The sequence below is a fragment of the Varanus komodoensis genome, unplaced genomic scaffold (genome assembly GCF_004798865.1).
Source record: "Varanus komodoensis strain SLA01 unplaced genomic scaffold, ASM479886v1 scaffold4, whole genome shotgun sequence".
Taxonomy (NCBI): Eukaryota; Metazoa; Chordata; class Lepidosauria; order Squamata; family Varanidae; genus Varanus; species Varanus komodoensis.
Window position 1 is genome coordinate 37,618,451 of NW_025335941.1, and position 16,219 is coordinate 37,634,669.

The 16,219-nt window shown below is 40.5% G+C and overlaps 1 protein-coding gene across 3 annotated transcripts; it reads left to right on the forward strand.

Annotated features, from left to right (window-relative positions):
• The first annotated feature begins 8,407 nt into the window (after positions 1-8,407).
• GTPBP8 (GTP binding protein 8 (putative)) lies at positions 8,408-14,274 on the forward strand. 3 transcript variants are annotated; one of them, XM_044442124.1, is made up of 7 exons: positions 8,408-8,425; positions 9,027-9,475; positions 10,546-10,644; positions 12,141-12,271; positions 12,703-12,802; positions 13,778-13,896; positions 14,027-14,274. In XM_044442124.1, the coding sequence occupies exons 2-7, from the start codon at positions 9,080-9,082 to the stop codon at positions 14,106-14,108; spliced, it is 927 nt and encodes a 308-aa protein (XP_044298059.1). In that variant the 5' UTR covers positions 8,408-8,425; positions 9,027-9,079; the 3' UTR covers positions 14,109-14,274. The 3 variants fall into 3 exon arrangements, with proteins under 3 accessions (XP_044298059.1, XP_044298060.1, XP_044298058.1); XM_044442125.1 differs by lacking the exon at positions 8,408-8,425 and adding an exon at positions 8,472-8,489; XM_044442123.1 differs by lacking the exon at positions 8,408-8,425 and having other exon boundaries at positions 8,516-9,475.
• Positions 14,275-16,219: the final 1,945 nt, after the last annotated feature.

Sequence of the window (16,219 nt, forward strand, 5' to 3'; positions counted from 1 at the left end):
TCTTCTTCAGTTACTGGTCTATCTTTTTACAAGTCCACAGTGGCCTAGAAGAAAGGGAATAGTAAATATCCTTTGGATAATGGCTGACATTTTTATATGCATGCACAATAAAATGTAAGTGAAACTACATCTTTAAAATTTAAAATGTTACATCTGTTGGTATTTTTAAACTAAACATTCACATAAATCTAATGGTGAACCTAATGTAAGAAACATTACAGTTTTTAGAAATAGCTTGATTGAGAATATGTAGCGAAGAGCATAAACTTCCTCCTCAGTTCTCCCACTCACTCCCTGCCCCAACCACGGTTCAACTGCATTTTCTTTCTGCTGTTCCAGTGTCCTAACTGTTGCACTCCTGGTCAGAGAAAATACTGCAATATCACTGGGGTCAGTGGTGCCCCTCCAAGGCACTGCAAGGTCCATTCACCCTACCCAGCCATTTCCAACACTGCCTTCCCAAGTTCTCACATCCCCAAAATTCTTCCTACACATTCCACCGCAGTGCCATGCACAGCAGCTCCCTGGTCTTAGCCATGAGTCTCCATGATCAGAGGAAGCATATTCTCTAAATATCATGAGCCAGGGAAGAACCAAAGAACCTAGCAGAAAGCCCTGGATGTAAGCTTCCCAGAGGCAGTTAGCTGTACCCTGTCTGGAATAGAATGCAGAGCTATATAGAAATGTTCCAAGGCAAGGTGAGGCCTGATCTCTGGTCCAATCTATTCATTTGGCCCCAAAAATCCATTTTACAGAAGGCAAACTACTGAGACTGTGAAGGAAACAATTGCCCAAAGATGCACCGTACATGTCAGGAGTGGCTTGGAAATTCTGAGACCATGTCTACACAAAGCATATATTGTGCGCTCATCATTTCCTATTCACATGTTTTTTCGACATTTTCATGACCCAGTTTGCATCTGGCTAATCAGTATTTTCAGAGAGCTTTATTAGAGCAAATAAACTGTGACATTTAATCATGAAAACCAAAGAAAGCATGCTTTTGTCTTATATGTGCTATCTCTTGCTTACACTCACATACACACTTGCCCTCCATTCTCTCCCTCCATTTCAGTACATGGAGTTGAGAAGGTTTGAACTACTTCTTTTCTGTGCACTGACAGCCCCTTGCACTTCCAGCCAAGGAGCACTGACCCTAAACAATATCTAAACAATAACGCATTAACCTTTAATGCAAATTGATTGAAAGGCTCCCTGCCATACTTCCAAAATGGCAGATTGAATTGTTTATTTATGACATTTATATACTGCCCCAATAGCCCAAAGAGCTCTCTGGGCAGTTTACAAGCATTAAAACCCCAAATGCAATACTAAAATACCCAATTAAAACACAAAGCATGAAAAACAACTCTAAAAATTACAATCAGCAATAACTCCATATAAGTCCACAATGTAGCAGCATCAGTACAATATTAAGATACAAATGTGTTTTAAAAATTAAACTATTAATTCTTAAATGTCTCGTGAATAAATATGTTTTCACCTGGCACCAAAAGGATAATAAAGATGTCGGGCATATCTCCCTGGAGAGCACATTCAAAGGCAGGGTGCCACCACTGAGAAGGTCCTTCTGCTCTTTACCACCCCCTTACTTCTTTAGGGGAGATTCCCTGAGAAGGACCTCTGCAGCTGATCTTAATGTTGGTAGAGGTCAGCACAGTGAATAAAAGAAGCAACTGGGTATTACTAGGAACCATCAAAGTGCCTCTTGCACATACTGGAACGCCCACAAAAGCCTTAGCCTATTGGAATGCGGATCGCACAGTCATATTCTCAGAGATGTCTTCATCTCTTACTGTGAAACGACAAGGTCAGGATCTACACAACTTCTGCATGGAAAGTAGATGACTAGCAGACATAAAGCAGATGCAAGAAAAATGCTGACTACATGATGGCCACAAATTTAACTTTCCACTTCAGTCACGCTGTAAGCGTAGAACTACTACATGCACACACTCTTGGGAATTGGGTTTCTCCCTCATTCTTTTCAAACAACAGTCTTTTTGCCCTTTATTTCTGATATACAGCTAGCAAACTATAGCACCTGAAGATAAGCCTCTGTGCATGAACAGAGAGATTTGCTGAACCCAAACTATTTTTGAGATCCCTCCTTTGCAGTACACCTGGACTCCACCCCTCCTGGATCCATGCAGGGCCTTCAACTGGGTAGCCCTTCTCTCCCGACACCATGTCCTGTGGTCAGGGACCCAACCAGGCTTCTCCTGTTCCTCTCTCCTGATCCCTCTCGGATCTGCCTGAGCACCTGCAAACAGTGGTCTTAAGATAACTTCACCCTCCTCCACCATATCTGTGTCCAGTCCTCATCTGAAGGGTCGGTGCCACCCTGGCCTTGGAAAGCACGGCAGGAATAACTGCCTCTTTCATCCCCAACACACATTCCCACCCCTCAAACCTCCAGGAAAGGCAGATCTTGATAATCCTGGTTTTCTTACCCCATTGGAGGCAAAGACAACCACCTCTCCAGGTGGTTGCAGATGCTATAGGTAGCTTTTGTGTTAATGTGGAGGTTGCGAATCTTGTTTGTACCCTGCAACTGTTTCTGGGTATCATTCGTACCTGCAAGGTAGCAGATGTGGTTTGAATGATACTATCCCTACACCCAAGGAAGGAAATGTCAGCCTTTAATTTAAAAAAAAAAAATCCCAGTACCAGCACAGGATACTGAATGGTTTTAATTTGAAGTTGACAGCAAGGAATTTAAGATGCAGAAATTGTGTCTGTGAAATTCTACTGACTAGTCTAAATCTTGTGCAGATGGATCCTAGCCTGGACTGAAAGTTTGTGGCATAACAGTTACCACAACATCCTGTGCTATGTAGGCACATTCGAAAGATTGATTTGTGTTGCTTATTCTGAGAAACACCCACATGGATGAAAGCCTCAGAGAGAATTTCTTCAGGTGTGACACCTAAGAAAGGCTTTTAAAAGGAGTCTAAGCTCCTTATCTATTTCTGGATTGCTTCTTTATTTCATTCTTTCTTTCTTTTTCAGAACTTTGATTTCCATATTTGCAGTGTCATCCTTATGACTTCAGCTCCATAATTAGAAGCTGTTGTGAAGAGTTATAAAAGGCCAAACTGACTTAGTGACAATATTTATCGTACCCAGACATTTCCACATGCATGGCTCAGCAGATAGTTTCTGTTCTCAAAATGCTACCATCCATCTGCAAGACAGTTGTTTATTATAGCTCCTAAGCAAAAAGGCTTATTTCAGCGTCTTTTAATTAGACTCTTGCTCTTCTTAACATGTACCCTACATAAAAAGAACCTGTCTACTCATAGCACCCATTTGTCCTATTTACAGTCTTCCATTCAAAGGGCTGTCTAGTTTGAGTGCAATTAAAAATAACCATAGAGAGGCAAAGGAGCAGGGACCTTGAAGGTACCATCAACAGTTAGCACCAACTCAGCAAACTAGGCAAGCTGGCAGATCCCAGTCTTCCCCACTAGGATAGGATGCATTGTATTTCTAGTTAAATTATAGCCTTTATTTGGAATTATGTCATACACACACACATAAATAATATGCAAATTCATGTGCATGTTTGTCCTCTCTTTTGTTGATGCACTTCTTTTGAAGATTTTGAAGCTCTTTAAGCAGTCATAATACAATCTGCGGAGGCTGGGATAGCAAAAGTGGAACAGAGAGAACAGGAAGGCATAACAGTTTGCAGCAGTCATAAACTCACCAGATTGAGAATGCCACCACATGCATTGATGAAGTACCTATGGAGGAAGCTGCATGCATGGACTACCTGATTATCATTGTGCTTTCCCCCATTTGAACCAGAAAGACTGACCAAATATGTACATGACTAGACTCTCGTAAAAGGCAAAGCAAACTTTGTACTGTATGTGCAGTGAGAGACAGGCAAACATTCTAAAGTTCCCCCACCTCCCAAGTACACATCTTCCTTCTTAAAAAGAAAGAAAGAGTGGATCTCTTTTGCATGGAGCACTCAGCAGCTCCTGCATGGCACAATTCTCATTCTACATCAAAAATTAGCAAAGTTTGGATAGGCCATCTTCAGAAGGAAAGGATCAGCTGTATCCAACATGCCCAAAGAAGGGTGACCAATGCCATTTGCACAAAACTAGTTCTCTGTATTGGTCGTATAAGCACACCAATTTAATTCAAAGCTCTATACAAATATGATCTTATATTCCACAATTTTATATAATTCTCCAAAAAACAGACCTCTCCATCCAACATTTGGATAACCCCCACATCCTTGTTCTCAATCACAAACTTCTATTTGTACACTGCCTGGAAAATGGTAACATGCATACACATGTGAGAGTGAGAAATGAGCATAAATGGGATAACAACATGATCAGCAGAAACCTTGGTGTGTAAAAGCACCTCAAAATGGGAAAAACACGGTGACTGCACATGTGTGTTGTGGGACAGGGAGAGAGAAGAAGCAGAGAGAGGCAAGCAAAACCATTAGCTCTTGCTTTGTGGGAGGGAGGTATCCTCCATTCTGGTCAACCTCCCACTGTTGGGAAAATTTGGATAAATCCTGTCTGAAAAGCATTACTCCTGTGTGCCTTTGCATTGTGGGATCAAATCCTGTCTTTCTTCTGAAAACCAAGCTGTCACTGTTTAAAATGGCATTCTCCCCCTCCTTTCTCTCACTAGCTGTAGGCTACAGTACACAGGCCATTTTAGCCCAAATATACAGTGTAAATAGTCATTGCTGGAATTCAGTTTACAATAATCTTTTGATAGCGCAGAGGGCTTCATGTGCCCTGATCATGCAGAATGTTTAGAGTCGAGATAAGGGTCTGAGCTTATCATGAATAGTTTCTAGTAGCTTGAATTTGCATGTCTGAGCAGACCTGGAGATGGGTTCAAGTTACTCAACTAAAGTGTCAATACAGACAATTAGAAATATTGTAATCTCATTGTTACAGTGTGATTGACTGACATTTCTTTATCTGTTCTGTATGTGATGACCTCAGAATCTTATTGTAATCTCTGCATTCGGTCATCAATTGCCCTGTACCTGTGTACCTATAAATGCCCTGTAATAGTATTGGAGCTTTGCAGCAGAGTTCATCTCTGCCTGCCCGGTAATGCATGCATTATCATGAGTGTACCGCGGGAACCTTGAGGGTAAAACAATAAAGCCTCAGATGGTCTGGACGCTTGGTCTTTCCCACAAACCCTAGTTTTATTCCCTCTTCTCAAATTGAGATTCCGGGATTCTGACACCACATGAGAAGGATGACCGTTTTAGAGTTGGATCAGTCCAGCTTCTTCAAAGATTCTTCAAGGATTTCTCTTACCATATGAAAGTGACATTTTGTTGTGGGGTGGAGGTAAGACACTCATAATGACAATTCCATTCCCAGTTCTGCATGATTACAGCATTTTTACAGTTTTATTGCCACCTATTGGTAGAAGCTAGAAGTGAGTTACTTCTGCATTCCTTGTTTCCAGATGCAAAGGTGGCATATCTGTAATTGACAGAGGCAAATATAATCAAGAATGATGAAAGCTTTACAATTATTCTAAGAAAGCAAATATAATTGATTCTTGCAGAGGAGTTGTACCATGCTGGAAATTGCCATATGTAGACCATAATCTGTAGCAGTTCTGCATGATGGCAGTAAAGAAATACGTATACGCTTGCTGCAGCTGGTTGTGATGCTCCAGGACAAGGAGGGCTTCTCTACATGAGGCTTTCAATCTGCCCTTATGATCCCTCGTGGACATTTGTGCAGCCTTTCCCCAGGCCATCATCTTCTAGGACCTCTCCTGAGTTTCCCAGCCATTTTCATCATGCTGCTGCTGCTGCTGCTGTTTTAGTGTGAGGAAAACCTAGTGTTTTCCTAGGGGATGCCATTATTCATTATGGAAGCCTCAAGTATTTTGCAGTTCTGCTCTCTGCCACACCTTGTGTTGTATAATGGAACTTACCAGAACATATGGAAAGATAGAGAAAAAAAAACCCAGAAGAATAAAACTTTTGCGAATGACATTATATTTTTCCCTGAAAATGGAAGAAGCAGGTTCTTCTTGGCAAAGTGGCAGATTGTATGCTCCATATTGAGTAGTCCAGACACATAAACCCTCTTTGGATGTGTGCCTGCTTGTGTGTGGGGGGGGGGAAGGGGTACATTAGATAAAGGAATGAAGTCATGTGTGGAAGCCGTGTCCCCATGTTCCCAGCTTCTGTGTAGACCTTTGTGCACTGAGCGTTAATATCTGAAAAGGGGTTTGTGAACATGTTCAGGTCAACATACTTACAGAATTTCCATGATCAAAAATCCTGCCTTATCAGGATTTGCAACCACAGTAACTACCAGAGTGGAGTTTAGTTCTTGCAAACACTGGATGGGTGGTGATTGTAGGCTCGGTACACTGAAAAGGGGAAATCAGTAAATCTAAGGGGAAATCAGTAAATCTAACTCTAAACCGGAGCTTCAAAGTCATCTTTGCCATGACCATCATTGGTTCTAGGAAATGCTCTTGGCACATGATCAGGAGCAAATCAGTCCCTTATTTAAAGAGTGCATGTTCCAGGAGGATTGAGCAGAGGCACTGAAAATTAGTTATACAACTACTCCTGTGGGACACTGTTTCATACTAAGTCAAGGGGCCCAACATTGGGAGGACTAGGACAAAGTGCCAGAGCTTTTCTACCATGTTGTCTGGATTAGTGTTCTCAATGACACCTCTTCTGATCCTAAGGGCAGAGTCTTAGCCCCAGTCCCTTTCCTGTACTACAGTTCAGCTCCAAACGTCTGTGGCACAAGATAAACAGGCAGACAAGCTCTGTGATGCAGCTTTTCAAATAGAAAATATTGATTGTGTGAATGCAGTGCATATTTTTTTGGCTTTTTCTTGATACCCAAAGCCAGCAGAAATTTTGTAACTCATCCAGATTAGGATGGAGTGCCCCTGAAAAGATGTCCTGCCATCTGAAGCAGGGAGATGTCCACCACTGCTGCCAATCACACACAGCATGCAAGGTCAGATGAACAGTCTGTGTGACGTAGTAAGGTGCCCCTGGGGATGGCCTGCCTGCACTGACTCTAGGGGGAGCTTCCATGGCCACCTGTGATAGTTTGTAGAAGGCCCCTTCAAAGTGTGGTATTCCGGGTTTGGTGCCTCTGATCTCTCGTTTTGGAGACTTCCCCAGTGAGAGCAGGTGGGCAGGCTCTCCTTCAGTCTGTTGCTCTGGAAGGACCCCTGAATAAAAGAGGTGTATGAGGTTGCTTTGTTTGGCTCTGCGGCAGCTGCCCACCAACCTGATCTCTTGCTTTGGAAGACAAAGCTATGACCCTCCTCTACAGCATCCTGTTTTCTTGCTGCTCTTCAGCTGCGGTGTTTGCTGCAGTGGGGGAGTGTGTGTGGCAGTGTTCACACAGGCATAATCTACTACCCCTCCCAATTCACTCCCTGAGCAGGGGATGAAGGGAAATTTGGGATTACTTAAGATTTTCTGGAAACCTTCAGTTTAGAAATATGGCAGGTTCCCATTTCCAGCATGCAAAAATTTAGCATGGGCCAGGATAAGTGGCTATCTTGATGCTGAGATAGGCTGATTTCCACATACACAGGCAATGATTTAATTTTTAAAAAATATGCGCACACATTTTGCATGTTTAATAAAGAAATAGAACGATAGTAAAATTAACCATGGTAAATATAGCAAATCAATTGGTAGAGGCTGCCCCCTATTCCACTGAAAGAAAGTTCTCTGATTACTTTTCTACATGCAGCTTTTATCATGTGCTGAACATTCCCTTACTCATGGTTGTTTATGCATTCTTTAAATGATATTGTGACCCTCCAACTTTGCTTCTGTGTTCAGTCAATGCTTTCAGCAGGCATTTTTATAACAAGGAAAATGTGACAATTGATTATCAAAGCAAAAGAAAGTACAGCTTCCTCTTGCTATTTATGCTTTCCCACTATACCACACTGCCACCCAGCAGTTATGTAGCAGAAAAGCAGGAAAGAAAATACATCTTGCTTAGTGCTACGATCTCGGTTCTGCAAAGAAACAAAAGACGTTCAGGTGCAGTAACAGCCTTCGTAGAAAAGCTCATAGAGTAGGGACAGCAACAGCGTCCTCCCGCCTTTGTCACCCAGCGACTAGCAGAGAGACAGGCCTCTGATACTGGAGGCAGCATCAGGAAAAGTAGTCATTGATATAAGCCCACCGTTATTATCCATAAACGGAGTTTTTGACAGCTCTGCACGTTGCCTTCGCATTGCATTAAGTGTCGCAGTGGTACCTGAGCTCGAGGTTGACTCTTTTTGTATCTCTATGGTCTTCTTGAAGTAGAAAGCGCTAGAGCGATACTTCAGATTCCGGGTCAAAGAGGCAGAGTGTCTCCCTTGAATTTCCGAAGCCGAGAAGAGTGTGAGTCTAACAGCCACTGATTTAGCCTTACGGCTGTGATAGGACACGGGGATCGCACTTTCGAGTTTGTTTATTTATTTAATTTATTTAGGAAGCTTCTATGCCGCCCCATTCGCCGAAGCCTCGGGGCGGACTCACGCGAGTTCGCGTCTCCGCGGTCGGGTGGCACTGCGGGCTCCTTTCTCCGTTTGCTTATTGCCTTTTCTGGCTTGGAAACTTGCAGATTTGTGGGTCTGAGGCTGAAAAGAAATAATTATTCCTGACTTTTCTAGTGATGCCGCTTCTCCGTTGGTGAAGCTGTTAACGTTGTTCCTTGCTCTCTCCCATATTATGTCTCACCTGCCCCCATTCGCTAAACTGCGATCTTATATATGCGCTTAGCGGAGAGTACAACCCCATGAATAGCGGGGCTTACTTTTGAGTGGGGCTTAGTTTACAGTAGACAAGATATAGGCTTGCACAATGTTCTGTTTGGCATAGATACTGAAAGCCTTGATACAAAGCAGTATTTGAATGCGATGAGGGATGCATTTGTGATGGCTTTTCTTAATAGTTGCTGCACTAACCTTCATAACCTTTTCCTCTTTTTTCTTTTAATCAGCACTCTGAAAAAGAAAACCCTAAACTGAAGATCTTATTTTTAAAAAGTAAAGAATGAAGGTATTGAATTGTCTGTTTAAAAATTACCTAGCCTTTGAAAAAACATGGGCAAAGATGTTCCGGTTACCAAAATCAAGGACAGTTCCAGTAATTAGTTGTCCACAGTGTAGACATCTTGTGACAAAAAGCAGAACCCCGATCAAATACGCTTCATTTTCAGAAGTTCTACAGTTAGAAAAAAAGCAGTTTACTGGAATCACATTCCCTCTTGAAGATCTGGCAAGGTTTATAGCCCCTGATGTGGATACTTTGTGCTTTCGAATGTTCTCTCCTAGCCATGAAGACATCAGCAGGGCAGAGAGGTTGTTCATTCCATCACGCACACATCTCATTGATTATTTCACTTCTGCTGTCAGGATGGATCATGTTCCACAACAGTCACAGCCAGAGGTGAGCTTCATAAAAGGGCAGTTTTTCCTAAAAGCAGCTCTTGGCATTTGGGGTGTTTATGAGGAAGGAAGGCCACATATTGCCAACAATACATTGTTTGTAATGTCAAGGGAACTGTGAGACTTTGAAACATATTGAATTTATGATGCACTCCAATGAGACTGCCTGTAATCCTTCCTGCCAGGCAGTCTATATCGGGCAGAAAAGGGTGGTGGCAAAGGTTATCGTCACATTCTTTGATTCATGCAAAGCAATTAGATGACTGATTTCAGCCATATAAGTGTTCAGCACTGGTGCAAGAGGGAGAAACTGTGAGATACTGCTAGAAAACTTTGTAAGCCAGCAGAGCCTTTCCTCCCTCTTCTCTTCTGACCTTAGGGCTACAGCTGGCATGGTTCTCTTTGCATTGGCTGCAGGAGTGGGAGGAGGGCACTCTAAGGTCAAAGTCTTAGGAAGTCAAAATCAAAGGACGTAGGAAAATAAGCACCATTGGTATTTGTGGAATTTACTGGTGGACATTAGCCCATGAAATTTCAGAACTGGGATGTAAAGCTGCAATCCTTTGGTGTTTAAAGCTGATCTGTAAATTAGACTCTTTGAGTAAATGCATGCAGTGTTATACAGTGCTCATAATTCATTCACAAAGCAGAATTTAACTTCAGAGTTTCAAGTCCTCCAATGTTGTGTTACAGACGTTGCAAATTCATGAAACCTATCAAAATGATAAAAAGTTGAAATATATCTTATTCTTCTAAGGGAGGTTTCAGTCAACTTGCCTGTTTGTTACTGGAAATTCCATACAACATCTGAAAGCTCTTCATTTCCAAAAGGCACAGAGGGCCTGTTAGTTATGACATTTTGCAGACTTTGGGAGTTGTATAATGGTACAGAGAAAGGAATTCCAGCAGGAATTCCATAAGCTCTCAAGACATGTATTAATTGCTGGACCTGGGTCCATCTTGTACAGTCAGACTGTGTAGAGGTTAGAGTGACAACAGAGAGTGAAGGCTTGCACCTTTTCATTTGGGTAAGCAACTGAAATGTTAAGTAATTGTAACTTCCTTTCTTAGGTTTGCTTTATAGGACAAAGTAATGTTGGAAAATCCTCCTTAATAAAAGCCTTGTTTTCATTGGCCCCCAATGTTGAAGTCAAAGTTTCAAAAACTCCGGTAAGTGCCATTTAAAAACTTATTAAATTTTGTTTGTATTTTTATTTATTTAAAACATTTCCATACCATTCCCTTAGCCAGTTGAGTCTCTAGACAGTTTGCAAGTACTTAAAAATTAATAGAGGCAAACTGAAAGTTAATTCTATTCTGCTTTGTTTAGTATAAATTGTTGTTAGCTGATACAAACAATTTAGCTTAGGGAATACTAGGAAACTAACAACAACAAAAACTTATAATGTAGCAACATTTTCAAAGAACTGTCCAGACATTACAATATTAGACATTTCTTGTCTACAAACTCACAATCTCATAAACATAGTAAAAAAGAAATGGGGAGGGAAGAGGAAAGCAACAATATGCATTTTCTGGTTTTTTTCCTACAACTAAATTTGCATTAAATTATGGGAAGCAAAAAAACAGTGCTATGGGAATATATGTTCGGCAGAATAATGTGGCTGCTATAGCATCTGTGGGCCAGATTGCTCAAATTTTAAGCTCATTCAAGTCTGTTGCACATTTCTCAAGCACTGCTACCCTTCAGTCACTGTTCAAAAACATAACATATGACCATAAGTAACTTTTACATTGGGTACATACAGTTTCTTTACATACTCACACTTAACCCATTCAGGGCACTTTTCCAGATTGAGTTAGGTCTAATACTAAATCTGAAAGAATAGGAAAGCTATCTGACATAATTTCATGTTTAGGATATCAAAGATAAATGTCTGGAATTTGTCCTGAAACACACAGTATGCTTTTATGAATAAAAATATACAAGTTATAAGCACAGTTAGATCATAGTGCCCATAACCCTCCATACTTGGAAATTAGAGCGCAGGAGCACAGAGACTAAGCTCACTGCTGAATTTCTCCTGCTCTCCAAAACTGCTAGACGGTTGGTTTTGACCATCTAACTGGGGCCATCTAGCACTTTGGAGAGGAAGGGAAGGAGGCTGAGGCCTCACCAGGATATGTCATATTCTAGGAGCACGAGTTCCCACCCCACCCCCTGGAATGCCCCTCCCATATTTCTTCCCTTTTGAATTCACTCCATGCCACCCATGAGCGGCGAGAGACAGATGCAAGTACAGGTCCCCAGATTCAGTGTCAGAGCTTTTTAGGATCTCAGAACTGAGTACTGAAATGATTCTGTGGCCTTCAAGGCATTGTGTGGGCCCACAGAATAGCTCTGCCTGTGTCACAAATAATCTGAATTACAACTCCTCCAAAAGCAGGTGTCAGACAAAAAAATGGAATCAGAAAGTGCTGAGGTTTGACATTTCAGAGTGAACAGTAAAAAAAAAACACGCCCCAACACCCTCCCCCATGGTTAACCTTTAAATTATAGAAAGTGCCACCTTTCTATCAAAATCTTGGTTCTCAGCAATGTTATGTTTACTGCCTGTTCATTAAAAAATGTACTTAAGAGGGGCCACTAATCTCATGATCTTCAGATACTCACCTGCCTCCAACCTCTTGATTTTTTTCTCCAGGGTCATACTAAGAAAATGAATTTCTTCCAAGTGGGAACATTCTTTACTTTGGTGGATATGCCAGGCTATGGTTACAAAGCACCCAAAGATTTTGCAGAGATGGTGGAGCCTTACTTATATCAGCGTCAGACGTACGTTGCAGTTTAAGTTAAGTCCTTTCCCTCAAGATTGAGCAATATTTCAGTAGATCAGTGAAATATCTCACAGGATTCGTGTGCTAGGATTCATGAAGTAGTTGATAGATGCAACATCTATTTAAATTTTTACCAGCTATTTGTAGATGCTTTTTACAGATAATCTTTCAGCATTCTTTATAGGATGCATTGACCTATACGACCACATTCCCCCGTAATTAGGTTGTTTATAACAGAGTAACATGGTCATCTTTGTCATGCTGGTAAGTGTCAGGAAGATTTTGTAACATACCTATATAATGTATGGTAGAATGATTAGTAATATAAACTCTTGAGCTAAATTTAAGATTAGGAAATGAAGACACATTCTCTTGCCAGTTAATTCAGCTGTGTCTGTTTTTCTGTTCTTATGTTTCTATTTTCATTAGTTTGAAACAAACATTCTTATTAGTGGATGGTGTAAAAGGGATTCAAGAAATGGACAACATTGCTGTTAATATGTTGGAAGAATTTGGGATCCCTTATGTTGTGAGTTTTATTTATTTTAAACATTTCTATACTATGCCTATAGCCAGTCAGTTCTCTGCATGGTTTGCAAACTGTTAGCATATAACACAAAACTCAATGTTACAATAAGATAAAGCCAGGAACAATTTTACCATCATGATCAATAACAACAAAGTATACAACCAATAACAATAAAGAATGGAAAATGAAACCAGTAACAACAAAGAAGCAAATAAATATTAAATACTTATTTAATTGTCTTTGTTTAAAAATACAAAAAGTAAAATGTTCAGCATATTGAACTACTTGGCTAAAGGGTATATAGCAAGAATTAGAAAGCATAAACATGATCCAGTTATAGGTGAACATCTTTCTCCTTTTAATTTCAATTGAAGACTTAAGGGTCTTATGCCCACTTTTTTCTAAGGCCACTTTAGTAATGGTATGAAAAATGACAATTTGGAAACAATCAGACTTGTCTAGAAGATCATGTTTGGTAAGATAAATGCACATTAAATAAGTAACTATTTCAATACCAAAAGATATCATGTGCTTCTCTTATGCTACCATTGACATCCAAAGGCTGTACTGATTTCCTTTTCCAACATGTAGTATTTGATTTCTGTTATAATACTGGTGATTCTAGCTTTCAATTAATGTAATGTTTTGGTCAATATATTTGCAGAAATAAATATAAAAATATAAAACAAAATGTATCAGAGAAATCCTACAATCCCAAATGACTTGCCTAACTTTGACATCTACCTTCTTTCTCCACCATAACCTAAACATTCACCTGAGTAAAACTGAACAGAATTAACAAGAAATGGAGAACTTTATTCTTGCCCTGTATTTGAATACTTCCATTACTTCATCCAATATGTGACATTCTGAGAAATAATATATCCCTGCTTTATGGATTGACAAATGTGAAAATGGTATAAATGTTTGATAAATACCACAGATATTCCCCCATTTTTTTTTTTTTTTTTGCAGATTGTATTAACCAAAATTGACAAAGCACCAAAAGGTGTGATGGCAAAAAACGTGCTACAGATTCAGGACTTCATAAAGAATAAAACACAAGGGTGCTTTCCTCAACTTTTTCCTGTCAGGTAAAACCTTAAAAGGGGTGTTAAGAAAGGGTTGTAAGCAGATGTAGCGACTGTCAGCATAATGGGCAAATACAATAATTACGTTTTCTTCATGCTAACCCTCCTCCCATTTCTGTCTTTGTTTCCCCAGTTCTTTGTATTATTCTGGAATCCATGTTCTTAGATGCTTTATAGCACATGTTACTGGATATCTTACCGTAACCACTGGATGATATTTCAAGCTCAGAATCATCACAGCTGATCTCCATGTTGTAAATTGTTCTTCTGCTTAAAGAGATAAAGTATTTCTTGCTTTGCATACTTCTTTAGTTTTTTCTAAATAATTTGGATGCAATAAATGCTAATTCAATGAATTAAACAGCTTCAGTTTTAGTGTTATGTTACAGTGCATGTGTTTTGATTGGCTCTGAGCTACAACAGTTTCAAGAACAGTAAATGTTCCTTTCCAGCCCATATTTTTAGATACATACACTTAAATAACAACAGAGGCTGTATCTGTGGAAGGATGACTGCAGAGTTGGCTTAACCTTGAGGTGCAAGCACCACTTGGCAATTGATAGCTATAATTGTTTAAGCATCTGTGTGGCTTCAGTTCCTCACACGTTATATGGTCTAAGTTGTAAAAACCTTCAAGCTGCCCACTTATTCTCCCAGCACCATCAATACATAGGTGTGCTAACACACATTGCAGTATGTGAGGAAAAGCCTTTAATGTAAAATAAAGCAAATGCTGACAAAGGATGCATTTGGAGAAAGTAGCTTGGCCCAAACCTTCCTCCATTTCAAATTCAAACCACTAGAGGCACAGTTGTCTTCCATGGAATGGAGCTGATTTGCTGGTTTAGGTTGGTACAGCAGCCGCAATCCTACCTAGATAGTGACACTCAGACCTCAGTGTTCCAAGTCCTGTTAAGCTTCTGGATGGGTCATTGCACTGTCTGTATGCTGGACTGTCCTTAAAGAAACTTCAGTTATTACAAAATATGGCAGCTAGGGTACTAGCCAGTATTGTGGTTATGAACATATTTTGCCAGTTTTTGCACCACCTATACCAGCTTCCAGTTCATTTACTGGTCCACTTCAAGTTGCTTGTGTTAGTATACAAAGTCTCTCACAGCTTGAAGTCACAACATACACAGGGCCACTTCTTGCAATATATTCCTGCCCATGCTCTGAAACTGTAATTTGAGGCTGTGTTCTAAATGGCCCACACTGTTTTTAGCTGCTTGGTTATTTTTTTTTTTTTTAAAGCTGGATTTCTGTAGCTCTTTTTAAAATTCTGTTTTTTTTTAAAAATTTTCCTTACTTTGGTATTATTATCCACAGAAGTTGTGTTCTAGGTTGATTCATATATTGAATGCCTGTTTAAATCCTAACAGAGAATACATGGCAGAGGCTGCTATGTCCGTGAGATTATTTCATGCTTCTTCTCCATACCTGTAAATGCCAGAAAATGCTAAGACAGCCTTTTAGAGGTTTGGTTTACAAATGAGGAAAGTATCAGAGAGACTTAACAGTGTGCTTAACTTCAGTGTGGTGGCTGTAATAGACCTATGCAGTTAGATCATTGGGACTCTTAATTGCTAACAGGCTTATGGTACCAGTGTGTTAGTCCTTGTGCCACAAGACTGTTTAGGGGCTTGTTTACAACTTTGTGGATTGAGCAGGAAGGAATCAAACAGGAAGTGATAGTTCTAAAGTATCATCAGTTTCCAAAAGTAACAACAGCTCATTTGAGCTCCTTTAAAGTTACTGCTTATCAGCCAGCAAAGGTAAACAGTATTTATTGACATCAAGTGAGAGCAGTTCTTAGTAACACAGTGCATCTGTTCATCCTTAAGTGGCCACAACATTAGATTTTCAACGTTCCTTGGAATTGACCAGGGGGTGGCTGTTAATGTGCTTTAGCTTTATCTCGTAGGATCCTTGTTTGCTTTTGCCCCACTTGTTTTTACCTGCCTTTTCTTCCAAGGAGGTGCCTGTGACCCTCTCTATTTTATCATCACAAAATAGATTAGACCGAGAGTCCGTGGCTCGCCCAAAGTTCACCTCGCGAGCTGAGCGAGGTCTAGAACTCTGCCCTCCTCAGTCCCAGTCCAACACTCTAACTGCTGGTTCCCCAGTGATTTTTGATTGAATAAAAGCGGGCTTCCCCAACCTGGTGCTCTCCAGACGTGATAAATCACAACTCCAGGTGCCACCACCCCGGCAACTGTAGGGCGCCAAATTAAGCAAGGGGGTGTTCAAAGGTAATCCATTTGAAAACTGAGGGCAAAAGAGTATTTCAGATGATCCTACAGCGCATGCTCAACGGTTCGTGGGT